Source organism: Caretta caretta, chromosome 8 (genome assembly GCF_965140235.1).
Source record: "Caretta caretta isolate rCarCar2 chromosome 8, rCarCar1.hap1, whole genome shotgun sequence".
Taxonomy (NCBI): domain Eukaryota; kingdom Metazoa; phylum Chordata; order Testudines; family Cheloniidae; genus Caretta; species Caretta caretta.
In genome coordinates, this window is record NC_134213.1 from 55,432,009 (window position 1) to 55,447,587 (window position 15,579).

The 15,579-nt window shown below is 41.8% G+C and overlaps 1 protein-coding gene across 5 annotated transcripts in view; it reads left to right on the forward strand.

Moving 5' to 3' along the window:
* SMG7 (SMG7 nonsense mediated mRNA decay factor) overlaps nt 1–15,579 on the forward strand; it is a 103,383-nt gene that overhangs the window by 51,622 nt on the left and 36,182 nt on the right. For all 5 annotated transcript variants that reach the window (XM_048860339.2, XM_048860337.2, XM_048860335.2 and 2 more), the window contains 6 exons: nt 4,895–5,066; nt 6,396–6,467; nt 7,554–7,704; nt 8,163–8,298; nt 12,530–12,692; nt 13,183–13,339. In XM_048860339.2, the coding sequence (XP_048716296.1) occupies nt 4,895–5,066; nt 6,396–6,467; nt 7,554–7,704; nt 8,163–8,298; nt 12,530–12,692; nt 13,183–13,339 (851 nt within the window). The remainder of the gene's footprint in view (nt 1–4,894; nt 5,067–6,395; nt 6,468–7,553; nt 7,705–8,162; nt 8,299–12,529; nt 12,693–13,182; nt 13,340–15,579) is intronic.

Genomic DNA, 15,579 nt, shown 5'->3' on the forward strand with positions numbered 1-15,579 from the left:
TTCCATTTTAAAAAGATGAAATTAAAATGATACTGTGGTGGAGATTTGATAACAGAAAAAGGGTTATGATTAATATTAAGAGCACTCAACTCCCTTACACTCCTGATAATCCCAACCCTAGATATTTTCATTTTATGCCTTTCCATTCCATGCAGAATGTAGGCCCTTCACCAGAGTCTTCCATCTTTGTCAGTCTCCTGAAGCAGTCTTAGCTTCTTTCCCTGTCATTTTGATAGCTTTCAGTTCTGCTTCTGTAGTGTGTTTCCATGTTATCCTTGGTCTAGGTTGCCACCTCTTACCCTGAGGGTTCCTGTCCAATGCCTGCCTGTCATGATATTTTGGGTCTTTCCATGTATGGCATAGTCATCTCCATTTTTGTTCCATAATATCCTGTTCTCTTGGCTTCTGTTTCATCATTCTCCAGAGTTCTTCACCTTTTTATTTTGGCCATCTGAGACTGAGGATATGTCTAAGGCAGTTTTTCATGAAAATTTGTAAGTTAGATAGTAAGGTCTTAAGACTCCAAGTTTTAGCACCACATAGTAAGACTGACTTTACAGTGGTGTTAAATATTCAAAGTTTAGTTTGGAGGACAAGATTTCTGTTTCTCCAGATTGGCTTTAGAGTTACAAAAGCATGGCTGGCTTTTGCTATTCTAGCTTTAATGTCTTTGTTCCACCTGTTGTGCTTACAGTGCTGCCAAGATATGTGACATATTAGTCCTAGAAAGTGTTGTTGATGATTCTTTTGGGTTGATTCTCATAATTTTAGTTTTCTTGAAGTTTGTCAACCCTACTAATTGTGCATAAGCCTGGAGATCATTTGTGCTGGCTTACATGTCTCTGTGGGTATGGGATAGCAAGCTGATGTCATCTGCAAAGTCAAGGTGCTCTAACTTCTATGTGAAAGTCCATTGTATGACCCTTGATTGTTCTGTGGTCTCTCTCATTACCAGTCCACTACCAGTAAAAAGTTCATAAGACATCCTTGTCTGATGCCTATAGGAACCACAACACAGAATATCCAAAATATAGCTGCTTCATTTGCTGCATGAGGTCTGCTTAAATTCTGAATATGTGCAAAGCTGCCATGGTTTTTCCTGCACAACCGCATGAAGCATTATAACTTTAATTCAGATTCTAGGAAAAGGAGTTCTTGTTCAGACAGTACTGGAGGATATGTGCGTGAGTTATGATGGGTGAGGCAGAGCAGACTCTCCTGTCTCCTGGAGTTCTCTCTTTGGGATATCTCTTGTATTAATTAGCCAGCTTCAGACAGTCTGAGGATTCTCATTGTGGCCTTACTTGTTTTTACACCTTTATCTTTTGGAAGTGTCTTTCTTCCCTGAAGTATGCTAAAGTTCATGTTACTTTTATGTTGTTGTGGCATAGGCTGTCTTTCTTTCTCTGCTCACTGCAGTGCTAATTGATTTGCTTTTAATTTGGAGACCTCACTCAAGCTACTTATGCTCAGGAGTGAAACTGCTGTGCAGATGGCATCTTTGAGAATGAATACCTATCACACTGTATATTGGAAGATCACTTCAGAGGTTTCTCTCCTCTTCATCAGTTGGAGATGTTCTGCTTTTAAGGGATTCTTTATCTTTCTTTTGTCCATACGATAAGACTCTTTTTACTGTGTCTGAGCAAAAAGTACATTTAAAATGTAACTATAATGTGCATGAAGTAAGACCTTCACATTTATCAAATGACTAAAGGTTCAAGTAGGCAGGGGGTGGAGTAATATGGGCAGAGCTTGAAAAAGTACCATTAGTTTTTTTCATCCATTTTCTTCATCGTTGAGAAGGACAAAATCCTCAATATCGGAAGAGCAATTGAAGCATTCTTGAGAAGCTGCTTTGAGGGACTTGACTCTTCAAGCAGCACATAAACCATAAATGCTTGATGCCATATGTATTTTCTGTGCTGCTGTTTTCTGTATTGTCTGGACAATTGAAGCAGACTTTGGTATCACATTTCACCTCTTAGCCTTCAAGGATGTTCATAGCTATAACTTTGAAGATTGTTAGGAGTGACACATCTGTGCCTTTCTTGAGTAAAGAAAGTTGCTAAGTTGGAAACCATCATATCCAAGAACTTTTGGGATATAAGCTCTCTGTCCCCATCAGCTTTACCAGCTACGGTTCCCTTTTGGGCTTCCTATGTAGATTCAGCTGAGAATGGAAGCATTCTGCTTATTCATCCTTGATAGATTGGCCATGATCTATGTGACCCTTCATATCACCAGCTGGAGAACATTCAGGGGTCAATGTTATGTCTTTGGTCTCCAACACAGATACCAGCTAACAAGTAGTCCTTCTTTGTTACTTAGTGGCAATTCTGATATACAAAGGCACATCGGAAGAGGATTTTTGAGTTTGTATGCCTTCAAAGACTTTGTTTGAATTATTGTTAAAAGGACAAATGAAAGAAGTGCTCTTACCTGTCCCAGCAATGCAATTTCTATTTCTGGATTATTATTCTTTCTTAATCACAAGACTAGTTCTGGATCGTTCTTTATTCATCATATCACATTTTAAGTTAAAAGTTTGAGTCTTCTGTCTTGAAGAAAGCTTATTATTCAGTATTTACCTATTATGAATTAGGTGCTTTTCTTGGAAGAGACTCTTGAACCTTGCCAAGATGTTGCAGCCCAAGACGGGTACTTTCCAAGTGATTACTCAGACTCTGGAAGATTGTGCCAAATACATAAATAAGAGTTGACTGTCTCACCTGCCTGTCTCTTTGATTCAGTTGTCTGCAGCTAATATGAAGCTAAAAGACACTTTATTCTCCTTTTTAAAATTTTTTTGGGGAAAGTGAATTTACAGGGCTGCAAAGTACTCCTTACATCTGTCTACTTCTTAGTAATAAGGTTGTACATAGGTATTTCCGTTATGGTGTAGCAAAATGCTCTTGGTTCAAGAGCTTCTGCCAGAAGCCTCTAGGCAAAACTACAAAAGCATTAACCGGGAAAACAAAACTCAGTCATTCCTCAGCACTCCCTCACATCAGCGTTCAGTGTATTTGATTCAGTAACAACTGTCTCTGCTTTGGAACTTGAGTCTCTCACCTATAATTTTTGGCCTGGCGTTCTATCAAGTCAGACAAAATGCCAGTGGATGTCATGAACAACTAGAGAACTGTAGTGGGCCCTCTCTTGGCTTTTATCTGAAGGGGTAGGGATGTTGAAACTGTTGTAGTTAACATTCAGCTCTGCTCAATCAGTTTAAAAATCCCTTCCCCTCTCAATTGCTCAGGTTTTACCTGTATATTCCCTTTGCCTCTGGCAGTTGGACACAAGAGCTTCTTTCCCATAAAGAAAAGGTAGTGCTCTCCTCCCATCTAACTTTTTGCTAAGTGATCTTGGACTTCCTTCTCCATGAATTTCATTAACAGTATTTTAAGGGAATGGGATCCTGCACAGACTATAAATTTTGTGTACTTTTAGCTTTTATGTTGAGAGCAAAAAGCATAAGAATTTTTTTTTTCCAAGTTTGTTTCTTGAACTCTTTGGACCAGTCTAAAGGGGAATCAGTATCTACGGATAGCACAGTGTACTGACATGCTACAAAGACTTAGCAGCGTCTTGTCTTAAAGCCCATTGAACTAGGCCTCTAAAGTAGGAGTGGGCAAACTACGGCCCGTGGGCCAGATCCGGCCCATCAGGGCTTTGGATCCGGCCCGTGGGATTGCCACCCCTGTGGTGCCACAGGCCCCGCGCCATTCCTGGAAGCCCCTGGCACGATGTCCCTGCGGCCCCTGGGGGATGGGGAGGGGGCAGAGGGTTCTATGTGCTGCCCTTACCTGCAGGCACCGCCCCCCGCAACTCCCATTGGCTGGGAATGGGGAACTGAGACCAATGGGAGCTTTGGGGGAGGTACCCGCAGGGCAGCGCACGGAGCCCTCTACCCCCTTCCCCCTCACCCACTCCCTGGGGCCACAGGGATTTGGTGCCGGCCGCTTCCAGAAGCGGCATGGGGCCAGGGTAGTCAGGAAGCCTGCCCTGGCCCCACTACGCACCTCTGCCACCCCGGAGCCACTCCAGGTAAGCAGCACCGGGCTGGAGACCGAACCCCAACCCCCTGCCCTGAGCCCCCTGCGGTACCCTGCACCCTTTCTGCACCCCAGCCCCCTGCCTTGAGCCCTCGCCGCACCCCTCCTGCACTCCATCCCCCTGCCATACCCGGCACCCGTCCTGCACCCCAACCCCCTGCTCTGAGCCTCCTGCAACACCCCTCCCACACTCCGCACCCCTCCCTGCCCTGAGCCCCCTCCCACACTCTGCCCCCCCTCCTCCGCCCCAACCCCTCGCCCTGAGCTGCTTCCTGTACACCTCCCCGCACCTCTGCCCCAGCCCTACATTCATGGCCCTGCATGCAATTTCCCCACCCAGATGTGGCCCTCGGGCCAAAAAGTTTGCCCACTTCTGCTCTAAAGCATGTTTTTGCTCAGTTCCTAATATACCTGTATGGCAGTTTTGAAGTATTGTGTACATCCACTGGACCTTGCTGTATACTTTGAGAATACGATGGATGCCCATTTAAGAAAGTGGTACTATAAGAATTCAGTAATTTTGTTCTCCTGTGAATTCTTTACCCAAACTAGTCTTTGGAGTCAGGAATTTTAAGGGAAAACCTAACTAGTAACTGCTGTTCTCAGAAAATATTTAAAAATGACGGTAACAGATCTGCATCTGCCCTCTGCCCCCTACTTATCTACCTCTGGGCAGTGAAGTGTGGGGAACATGTCTTCTTTATGGAGGTGCTCTTTATGGTGGGGTATGCAACTCTGTTGTTGTTGTTGATGCAGTAGTAGTAGTATTTGCACTGCTTTGACATCGCTGTGTTGATTACTGTCTGATTTTTATTATTAAACCAGGGCTTTTTTTCTAGTTATTACAGGAGCTGTGCACAGTGTTTAATGTAGACTTACCCTGCCGTGTGAAGTCCTCCCAGCTGGGAATTATCAGCAATAAACAGACGCACACCAGCGCCATTGTGAAGCCGCAGTCTAGCTCCTGCTCATACATCTGCCAGCACTGCCTTGTCCACCTCGGAGACATTGGTGAGTGTTTGGAGCAAGGAGAGATGAGATGCTCTGTATAGCATAAACTTGGAAAGGAATCCGTGCAACCTGTGCTGCAGCTAGATCAGAGGCGGCCAACCTGTGGCTCCTTGTATAGGTACCGACTCCGGGGCTGGAGGTACGCGCACCAACTTTCCGATGTGCTGAGGGGTGCTCACTGCTCAACCCCTGGCTCTGCCACAGGCCCTGCCCCCACTCCACCCGCTCCCGCCCTCTCCCCTGAGCCTGCAGTGCTCTCTCTTTCCCTCTTGTCCCCCCAGAGCCTCCTGCGTGCCACGAAACAGCTGATTGGCAGGGCTGCTGGTGGGCGGGAGGCACTGGGAGAGGGGTGGGGGAGCTGATGGAGGGCTGCTGACGTATTACTGTGGCTCTTTGGCAATGTACATTGGTAAATTCTGGCGCCTTCTCAGGCTCGGGTTGGACACCCCTGTGCTAGACCAAGTACTCTGCCTTGAACTGCTGCCTGTAGACTGAACAGTTTGAACGGTCTGAAATGTAATGTTGGAGTGTTAGAGCCCTTGAAAGACTGTGATGCACGAAGGCAGTGATATTATGAAGAGTGATTTCTAATGATTTGCTTAGACTTGTGTTTTCATCTAGAGGAGCTCTGTTTCTTGCAGAGGTAGACAGTGAAAAGTAGAAACCTGTTAAATTGCAAGAGCTATTACAAGAATTTGTGTTGCAACGTTTAACAGGCGTTCATGTCAGAGAGAGCCTATGTTAAACAGTCTTTCCTACAAAGAACATGGTAAGAAGTCTAACTTTCATAAGCCTGGCTGTTTTATTTTGCATCCAGGTACACTTAAATTCAAAAGGTTTATTCCATTTATAATTTTATTGTGGTGCTTTACATATTTAGATTATATGATCCACACTAGATTAAACTTTTTGTAGAAGGGGTTATTGCAAAAGGCAACCTGCAACTACTTTAAAATTAGGACTAGGTATTGAATATTCAGAGTGTCGAGGAATGAGGAGCATTCACAGCTTTTTGTGTAATGTGTCTGACACAGTGTATTTGAGGGTAGTGAATAAGAGCTGGTAATCTGTGACTTTGGGACCTGAAAGAGGAGTGGGAAAGGGAGGGCAACTAAAAGTGAATTGATGTTCCTTGTACTCTTTCGGGTACTCAGTATGTAATCCTACTGTTTGTTTTAAAGTATTTGCAAGACATTTATGGGTCTCCTCAAGTAAACTGTATGTACTTGTAATCTGCAGGACCAAATACTTGGAAATGTTGAGGAGAATTTAGCCCTCTGAGCAGCAAGACAAACTGCTGTCTGAACTTGCCTTTCTTTCCTTTTTTAGCTCGCTACAGGAATCAGACCAGCCAGGCAGAGTCCTACTATAGACATGCAGCTCAGCTTGTTCCCTCCAATGGTGAGTCTGAGATGCCTCTATTCTGCTGAGTTTACTATCCCAAATCAGTATTTCAGGCGTTTGCTTTTTTCTCCATAGAAAATGGAGAAATAGTTTTAAGATCTTGATTATTAAAAAAATAAAATACCAGCAATAAGTTACAGTAGAACCTTGATAATTCACACTTTACTAATCTGCATTCACCCATAGTTCACACACAATCTGTTTTCATTTCTCAAAGGATTAATAGCAAAGTATTATAGTGAGGTCTTGTAGTATTAAGACTGAGCTATGTTACAGAATATGCTATAGTACATTTATGCATTTTGTATGAAGTATTATTAAACCTATACTGCACTTGTCAAATGAACAAACATTCTTTGCTTTCTTTAATTATTTACTTACTAATAAATAAAATTCAGTAATTCACGGGGTCTCCAAGTCACTCATACAAATTTGAGGTGGTTCTGTAGTTCAGCTTACTGACTCCCTATTTTCTCCTGATCTCTCTCCTTATGCAGGTGCAGTGATATAGTACTGAATAGAACTAATTCAACTACAATGAACTGAATACAGATTCCCATTTGCTGCAGGTTGCTCTGTAGCGAGAATGCAAACCACTTTTATGAGCCACACCCACCAGGACTCAGTTAGTGCAGTAGTCATCTAAAACTGACTTCTAAATTTTTGGAGCTGTCTTTTTGTCCTATGTATTTTAAATTGTATTACATCAGTAACTTCTAGTAGATTCTGATTGGTATATTAGAGGCAAAACTTTGCCTGGCCTTGACTGTACCTTCCTGCTTAGACAGTTTTTTTTATTAAGTCATTTGCATCTGTTTTTACATTTAATAGATTTGTGAAAATTTGAACCACGAGTTCTGTAGCTTGTGAATTATAGCAGTGCTGAGATGGGGCCGGGTAACTGGTTCAGCAAATTAATCTGATCTGTATAAAGGATATATAGGCTTTAAATGGAAGCTTGCTATCCTTATAGCTAAGATTTAGATTGAAATAGAGCTTCTTTTCTAGAGCAAATAGATTTGGTTACAGTTGAAGAAAAGATCACTTCACTCCATGAGAAATTGTCATCCTCTTCTCCCCTAGGTCAGCCTTACAATCAGTTGGCTATTTTAGCTTCCTCCAAAGGAGACCACCTGACCACAATTTTCTACTACTGCAGAAGCATTGCTGTGAAGTTCCCTTTCCCAGCTGCCTCCACTAATCTACAAAAAGCACTTTCTAAAGCACTGGAAAGGTGAGGCTGATCTGTTCTAGGGAGTGAGTAGTTATTCATAACTAACACTCCCTTTGCCTCTGTCCTGGCAAGTATTCCCTCTCTTATTTGGTGTGTCTGTGTGTATACCCACCACAGATAAGCATTCATAGTACCAAATGTGCACACAGAAGTAGGAGATCACTGACCCCCATTCCAGCCACATCCGCCTTATATATGTATTGAGCAGGAGGTACCTGTATCTGAGATCCTCTTGGGTGGGAGCACCATTGGGGGGCAACTGAACTGTATCAAGTTACCAGCACATCTCTTGGGTAGGGGCAGCCAACAGTGGAAACTACCTCTTCTCTCTCACACCCCTGTCCTTTCTCTGAGAAGGGGATGCAGCTATTAGCATTGTTTCTGCCTGGAAGATCCTTAGTCTATGCAGCTATGTCTATTTACAAAGACTGAAGCCAACTATTTCTCTCAAACTGCAGTCGGGATGAGGTGAAGACTCGATGGGGGGTGTCTGACTTCATCAAGGCGTTTATTAAGTTCCATGGCCATGTATATCTGAGTAAGGGCTTGGAGAAGCTGAGCCCTCTTCGAGAGAGGCTGGAGGAACAGTTCAAGGTTAGTGCCACAAAAAATTCCTAATTTTTCACTTTGGAAATCTAACATCTATCCAGGAATCTAGTCTTTCACTGATTTAATATGCTGGAAAAACATGTTCCTCTAAGAAAACTGACAAAGTATTTCTGACCAGAGGGTAAGTGTATTGCATCCTGAAATAGAACATGATATGCATGAGTAGGGCCCTACCAAATTCCTTTCTGGTCCATTTTGGTTATTTCATGGTTGTAGGATTTTTTAAATCGTAAATTTTATGATTTCACCTATTTAAATCTGAAATTTCATGGTGTTGTAGCTGTAGGGGTCCTGACACAAAAGGGAGTTGCAGGGCGGGTCACAAAGTTTTATTGTAGGGGAGGTTGCAGTACTCCTTACTTACTTACTTACTTCTGTGCGGCTGCTGGCGGTGGCACTGCTTTCGGATCTGGGCGGCTGCTGGCTGGGAGCCTAGCTCTAAAGGCAGAACTGCTGCCAGCAACAGTGCAAAAGTAAAGATAGCATGGAACAGGATTGCCATCCTTTACTTCTGCACTGCTGCCTGCAGAGTTGGGCCCTCAGTCCGGCCATCCAGCTGTGAAGGTAGCAACTCAGAAGTAAGGGTGGCAATACCACAACCCCTCTAAAATAACCTTGTGATCTTCCTGCAACTTCCTTTTGGGTCAGGGCCCTCAATTTGAAAGACGCTGGTCTCCCCGTTCAAATCTTTATAGTATTGGGTAAAAGTACACACAAGACCAGATTTCACGGTCCATGACATGTTCTTCATGGCCGTGAATTTGGTATGGCCCTATGCATGAGGTGCAGGCTGCAAAGATTTGGTGGTGAGGCTGATAATGGGTCAGCCCTACTCACCTACACAGACAGCATGATTTTTTTTCTGCAGTTTAATATTGCTTATCCAAATGTGTTCTTCTGTTGGAGACAAAAGGTTAATTAAATATTTAAAACATAGGCTGTATTCTGAGCTTGGAGTGCCACTTTTGATTCTCTGCTTCTTGAACTGGATGATCGCAAGAGATTTTGTGAAAAGCAGTTTCTCCCAACTACTACTATTTCATCTGATGAGTCTTCCTTAAATTCTTTAGTGAACTCGGAACCAAGAGCTTCCTCCTTTGATTTCCTACGTTTACTCTTTAGTAGTAATTAAGACTGTTTTAACCCTGCTCAAGCTGCCTTTCCTGCTGGCAAAGTTTACCCTTGAGAGCAGTGTTTGTTTTGAAAGCCTTCAGTTCTGTGCATGGAGTGGAACCATTCAAAACTGAGCTGTCTCCTCTGTAAAGAGTAACCAGTAATTTAAGCACATCGCTCATAAGTTTAAAACTGTTACATTCTCTAATTCAAACAGATGAGCTTTTTTATGTTTAGGTCCAGACAATGTGATTTAGCTAGGTACAATTTAAAACAAGAAACCCCCCCCCCCCCCCCCCGAACTGTTCTTCACTGTCTCTTTTCTTAATTTTAGCCGTTTTATAAATGGTACTTTCCAGAATGCTTATTAGTAATTATGAACAGTGCTCAGGCATGCGGAAGACTCTGTGGTACCGAACACGTCCAAGGTGTGCAAGAACTAATGACACCCTGACTTTGTGAATTACATTGTGCTGTGTATATATAAGCAACGTGTTCTGTAACGTGGCATTTGCTACACTGAGCTGAATAGTTTTAGCTTCCTCCTCTCCATGATATAAGAAAATCATTTCATCTAGCTGGGTTGTGAAGTGAAGCATGAAATCATAGATACCTATGGCTGGGAAGGACCTTTAGATGTCAAGTCCAGCACCCTACAATGAGGCAGCACCAAGTAAACCTAGACAGTCCCTGGCAGGTGTTTGTCCAACCTGTTCTTAAAAACCTCCAATGAGTCCACAACCTCCCTTAGAAGCCTATTCTAGAGCTTGACTATCCTTATAGTTTTTTCCTAATATCTAACCTAAATCTCCTTTGCTGCAGATTAAGCTGATTACTACTTGTCCTACTTTCACTGCACTTGAAGAACAATTGATCACTGTCCTTTTTATAACTTCCCTTAATATATTGGAAGACTGTTAACAGGTTTCCCCTCAGTCTATTTTTAATGAAAACTAAACATGCCCAGTTTTTTTAACATTTCCTCATATGTCAGGTTTTCTAAACCTTTTATCATTTTTGTTCCTCTCTTCTGGACTCTCTCCAGTTTGTCTTCGTCTTTCCTAAAGCATGGCGCCTATAATTAGCCAGTACTCCAGTTTAGGGCCCCACCTGTGCTGAGTAGAGTGGGACAGTTACCTCCAGTGTCATAGATATGACATTCCTGGTAATACACCCCAGAATTATATTAACCTTTTTTGCAACTGCATTACAGTGTTGACTCGTATACAATTTGTGATCCACTGTAATCCCGAGATCCTTTTCAGGACTACTAGCCAGTTATTTCCCATTTTGTAGTGGTGCATTTGTTTTTTTGTTGTTGTTTTTTCCTTCCATAGTAAAATACTTTGCACTTGTTTTTATTGAATTTCGTCTTGTTAATTTCAGACTAATTAGCCAATTTGTCAAGGTAGTTTTGAATTCTAATCCTGTCTTCCTGTGACTGTCCTCCTTGCAACCCTCTCATCTTGGTGTCACCCACAAATTTTATAAGAATACTTGCCATTCCTTTATCCAAGTCATTATTGAATAGTACCGGACCCAGGACTGACCACTGTGGAACCCCACTAGATACATTCTTCCACTTTGACAGCAAACCATTGATAACTACTCTTTGAGTATGGTCTTTCAACAAGTTGTGCAACCACTGTATAGTAATTGTATGTAGACTACTTTCCCTAGTTTGCTTATGAGAATGTCCTGGGGGACTGTCAAAAGACATACTAAAATTAGATATATCATGTCTACTGCTTTCCCCTATCTACTGGGGCAGCTAGGCTTGACTGGTCTATAATTCCCAAGGCCCTCTTTTTGTTCCCCTTTTTAAAGATAGGTACTACGTTTAGCCTTCATTACTCTGGAACCTCACCCATCCTCCGTGAGCTCTCAAAGATAATTGCTAACGGTTCTGAGATTTCTTCACCTAGTTCCTTCAATACCCTAGGATGAATTTCATCAGGCCCTGTTGAATAGATCTAACTTAGTTTGTTCGTTTCCTGTGTTGGCTTGCATTCCTTTCCCCTTGTTAATATTAACTGGAATATCTGGTCACGATTAACCTTTTTAGTGAGGACTGAAGCAAAATGGTCATTTAACAGCTCAGCCTTCGGGATGTCATGAAACTGATGAAATGATGGGCTATATTTTCAGAAATATTTTTAGCTGTAGATACTGTATGGTTGGTCATGCAGCTAAACTTGAAGCTCTCTTTACATCCAAAATTATAGGGTTCGGACTGTTCAACAATACCAGCAGTCTCATTATGCTTCTGACTCCAGTTGTAGAATTTAGGGTGCTGTATGCTCTTAGGCAAACAACAAAACTGGGCATGGGACTCAGAAAAGTCATTTTTTCCTCTTAGGCAACTAACTTTAGCTCGCTGTGTGATTTTGTCTAATTTGATTGTGGTGGTAGATTGGATATCAACCCTTATCACTATGCATCAGAAAGGTTTAAAGTTCGTCTTCATCTGCCAAAGAATGGCAGGTGTCTAGTGTTACTGTACTTAGTGAAGCAAGATCATTTTTGTAAACATGTGCCATTTTCATCACTATTAATAGTTCTGTCACATGGGATTAAATATGAAAACACTCATAATGCATAACCATACATCATGGTTGAATTTCCTGATTTATCTGTAAAAATCTTAATCATGACACTACAGTTGCTGCTGTTTCATTTTTTTGAAAGGGAAAAAGATTAGCTGGTTTGTTTCTGTGCAGTTTGCATAGTCACACATTTTAACGTAATCACTCTGTTGCATGTTACATTTAAACTACATGGAGTGGGCCAGTCCCCCACAGTACATTCCATCTTATGTGTACAGGTGTAGAGATCTAGCAAAGTCTGTCAGACTTAACTGAGCCCCTTCCGGTGCCATCTTAAGTGTATGTTTGCGCTGGAGGGGTAATTCACTATTAGGGATAATCTAATAGCACTCAAAAAACATTTTAGGACGAGTGCCTTCTCCCCAGTGGCTGAACCATTGCTAATGCAGTACAATAGTAACCACAAGTCTGAAATGTCAGTCAGTCAACTAACCCTTTCAGATGCATTCTTTCTGGGTTATAGTACACACTCTCTTATATAAATTTCTTTGTTACAGAGGTTGTTATTCCAAAAAGCCTTCAACTCTCAGCAGTTAGTTCATATTACTGTCATCAACCTGTTTCAACTGCATCATCTGCGAGATTTTAGCAATGAAACTGAACAGCATAGTTACAGCCAGGATGAGCAGCTCTGCTGGACACAGCTACTTGCCCTCTTCAGTAAGTACTGAGATTCCAAATATTTTTTTTTTTCTTCTTTGCTTCCATATAATATACATTTAAAATGGATTGTTCCCTCCTGTCGCCCACCCCCAATTCAGTTTCTATTTTTTTCCATTGATTCACTTGTAAGGAGATACTTACCTATTTGTCCTACTGGATTTACCACCTCTCTTCAGTTGTCAACAGAGCCTTTTTAGGAAAAACAATTCAAAAAGCTAATGGCTGAACTTTGTGGTAAGAAGTAGTACATGGAAAATAAGAGATTATGATCTGCCAGTGGAATCTTTAAACTAAAATCATTAGGGTGGCTTGTTCTAAATAAATAGCCTTCAAAGTAGATTTATGGTGTAACACTTTTAAAAGTTATGGATTCCTCTGTTATCCTTTCAAAAAGAAAAGGAGTACTTGTGGCACCTTAGAGACTAACAAATTTATTTGCACATAAGCTTTCATGAGCTACAGCTCACTTCACCTGTTATCCTTTCAGTTTCCTTTCTTGGAGTCCTGTGCAAGTGTCCACTGCAGAATGACTTCCAGGAGGAGTCTTGGGGTGCATACCCGCTTCCTGCTGTAAAGGTCTCGATGGACTGGCTGAAACTTAGGCCCAGTGTCTTCCAGGAGGCAGTGGTTGATGAAAGACAGTTGTGAGTCTCTCTCTTTTTGATACAATTATTTTTTTTCTTTTGACTTTGTCAGTTGTGTAAGGTGATAGTGACTAAAGAAGGATTAATGTGAAGAAGGTAGTGAAGAAATAGACTGAGTCCCTTAACTGTTCATTTACAGACACTGAGGTTTTTAAAAGTACATAATTTTTGCAAAGAAAAATGTGGGTTCTGGGTGTTAAACTAGATACAGTATTTGCAAATATATAACCATTGTTTTTTAGATTTTATTCATAGGTTAGAAGGGACCATTACAAACATCTAGTCTGACTTCTGCATAACATAAACCAAACAACCTCACCCAGTAATCTGTGTTGGTTTTTTGTACTCGCTCAGTTAGATTTACTGAGGCTGATGTCTGTAAAATGATTTTCCAAAAGTCATACACTGAGGCTTGGATGGTGCTAGAATCCAAGATTCTCCCATAATCTTCAATTTTGTACTGAAGGTCAGCACAGAGCATCTCATGGTGTTGCTCTACTCTATGCTCATAGTACCATAATTATAGGCTTTTTGTGGCACTGCCCAGTCTATTCTACAACTACAGCAATTGTTTAATTTTGTTTGGCTCTGTGGATGTTTTTCAACACCTAAGTGGCTGCTATTTTTCTCTCACTCACACTCACACTCTCACTCTCTCCCTCTCTCTCTCTCGATGTCTTTAAAAAACCAAGGTGAAGTACAGTGACTGGATTAATTGGCACTGCCTGAATAAATGCTAATCTTCACAGTAAGAATAGAGTATTGTATACCTTAATAAAGAGAAGGCTGCTGTCATCCTTGGGGGTAAGTGGCCACAATGGACAGAGCCCTACAAAAGCAGTGGGTATAGCATAGGACTGGGAGTCTGGAGTTATAGTCTGTTCCTTGTTCAGCCCCTAATTGTGTGGCCTTGGGCAAGTCACTTAACCTCTCTCTGCACCTCAGTTCCCTGATTGTCAAATAGGGATGATAGTGCTTACTCACCACTGCAAAGTGCTTTGAAATCTGCCCTTAAAAAGTGTTATGTACCGTTTTCCCCAACAGTCACTCAAAATTTAAAAAAAAAAAAAAAGAAAACTTAGGGAAATTTTTATCTTCCCATAATCTTCCTACTTCAAAAAATAAAGACCTCTCCATGCTTCATTTTGCCAAATCACAGGCACAGGATAATGAAAAGGAAATCTGAGTTCAACAGTTTTTCAACTTGTTCCATCATATGTTCAGTTTCCTTTTATAGACTGCAAGTATAATTTAAGGGTTTCAAAAAGAGAGGCTCATGTAAAAAACTTAAAATTAAGTAAAATCGACAGATATTAAGTTCTTCATTGATGTGTTGTCCACATGGATTCCTCTCTTACTGCAGATGCACCCCATGCACCTGAGATCAGATTCTTCTGGCCATCCGTTTCTACAACTTGCAGGTTTTTTTTCCATCTCCACCTAACCCACAATACCTACCCAGATTCTTTCTTTCTGCCCTTGGCAGAGAGATGGAGTCCTTTCAGTCTGCCTGCTTCTCTTCAGTTCAGTTGCAGTGAGTGTTTAAGTAATACAGCTGTCAGGTTGTTAACTTTTAGATTGCCTGTTTTAAAAAAATTTTTTTTACTACTTTCTTTTACTAATTTTTCATAGATAATAGGCTTGGAGCCTCCTCCTCTCCCTTCCATTTGTATGGAGACTTGAGCTGTTATGGTAGATGTTAAATCTCTGGGCTTTAGGAACGCCACTTTGTGGTGCTGCTATTCCATTCAGCAATCTAAGTGGCTATTTTGTTTAGGCAAATGTCATATCTCTGACAATTGCTTATTTTGCTGCTCTTGTTCCAGGCAGACTCATAAGGTTAGTGGTGCCTGCTTCTGGAGGATTTCAGTGAAAGCCTCCTCAGACCCAGAGAAGGATGTGGCTAAGGTTCAGGCTTTCTCCAATCTCTCTCAGCTTATGCCCAAGCCAGCTGGGATTTCATCCTGAGCTCCAGGGCTGAGAGGTCTAAGGCACCAGTTGTCGGCTTCAATCCAGTTGTTGACTTCTTCAGGCACAGCTAGGAAGGAGCTTCACGCTCCAGAGACAAGATTAGACATCCTCAGAACCAAGACACAAGAGTCAACATGTGTTTAACTTGTTTCAAGTGCCACAGTCAATGGCATCCAAATAGCCCAAGATGGATTCCTCTGGAATCTTGTTACTGGCTATGAAAAGAGTATCTGCTGATTGCCTTTCCTCTCACACAGACTCTTCCTCAC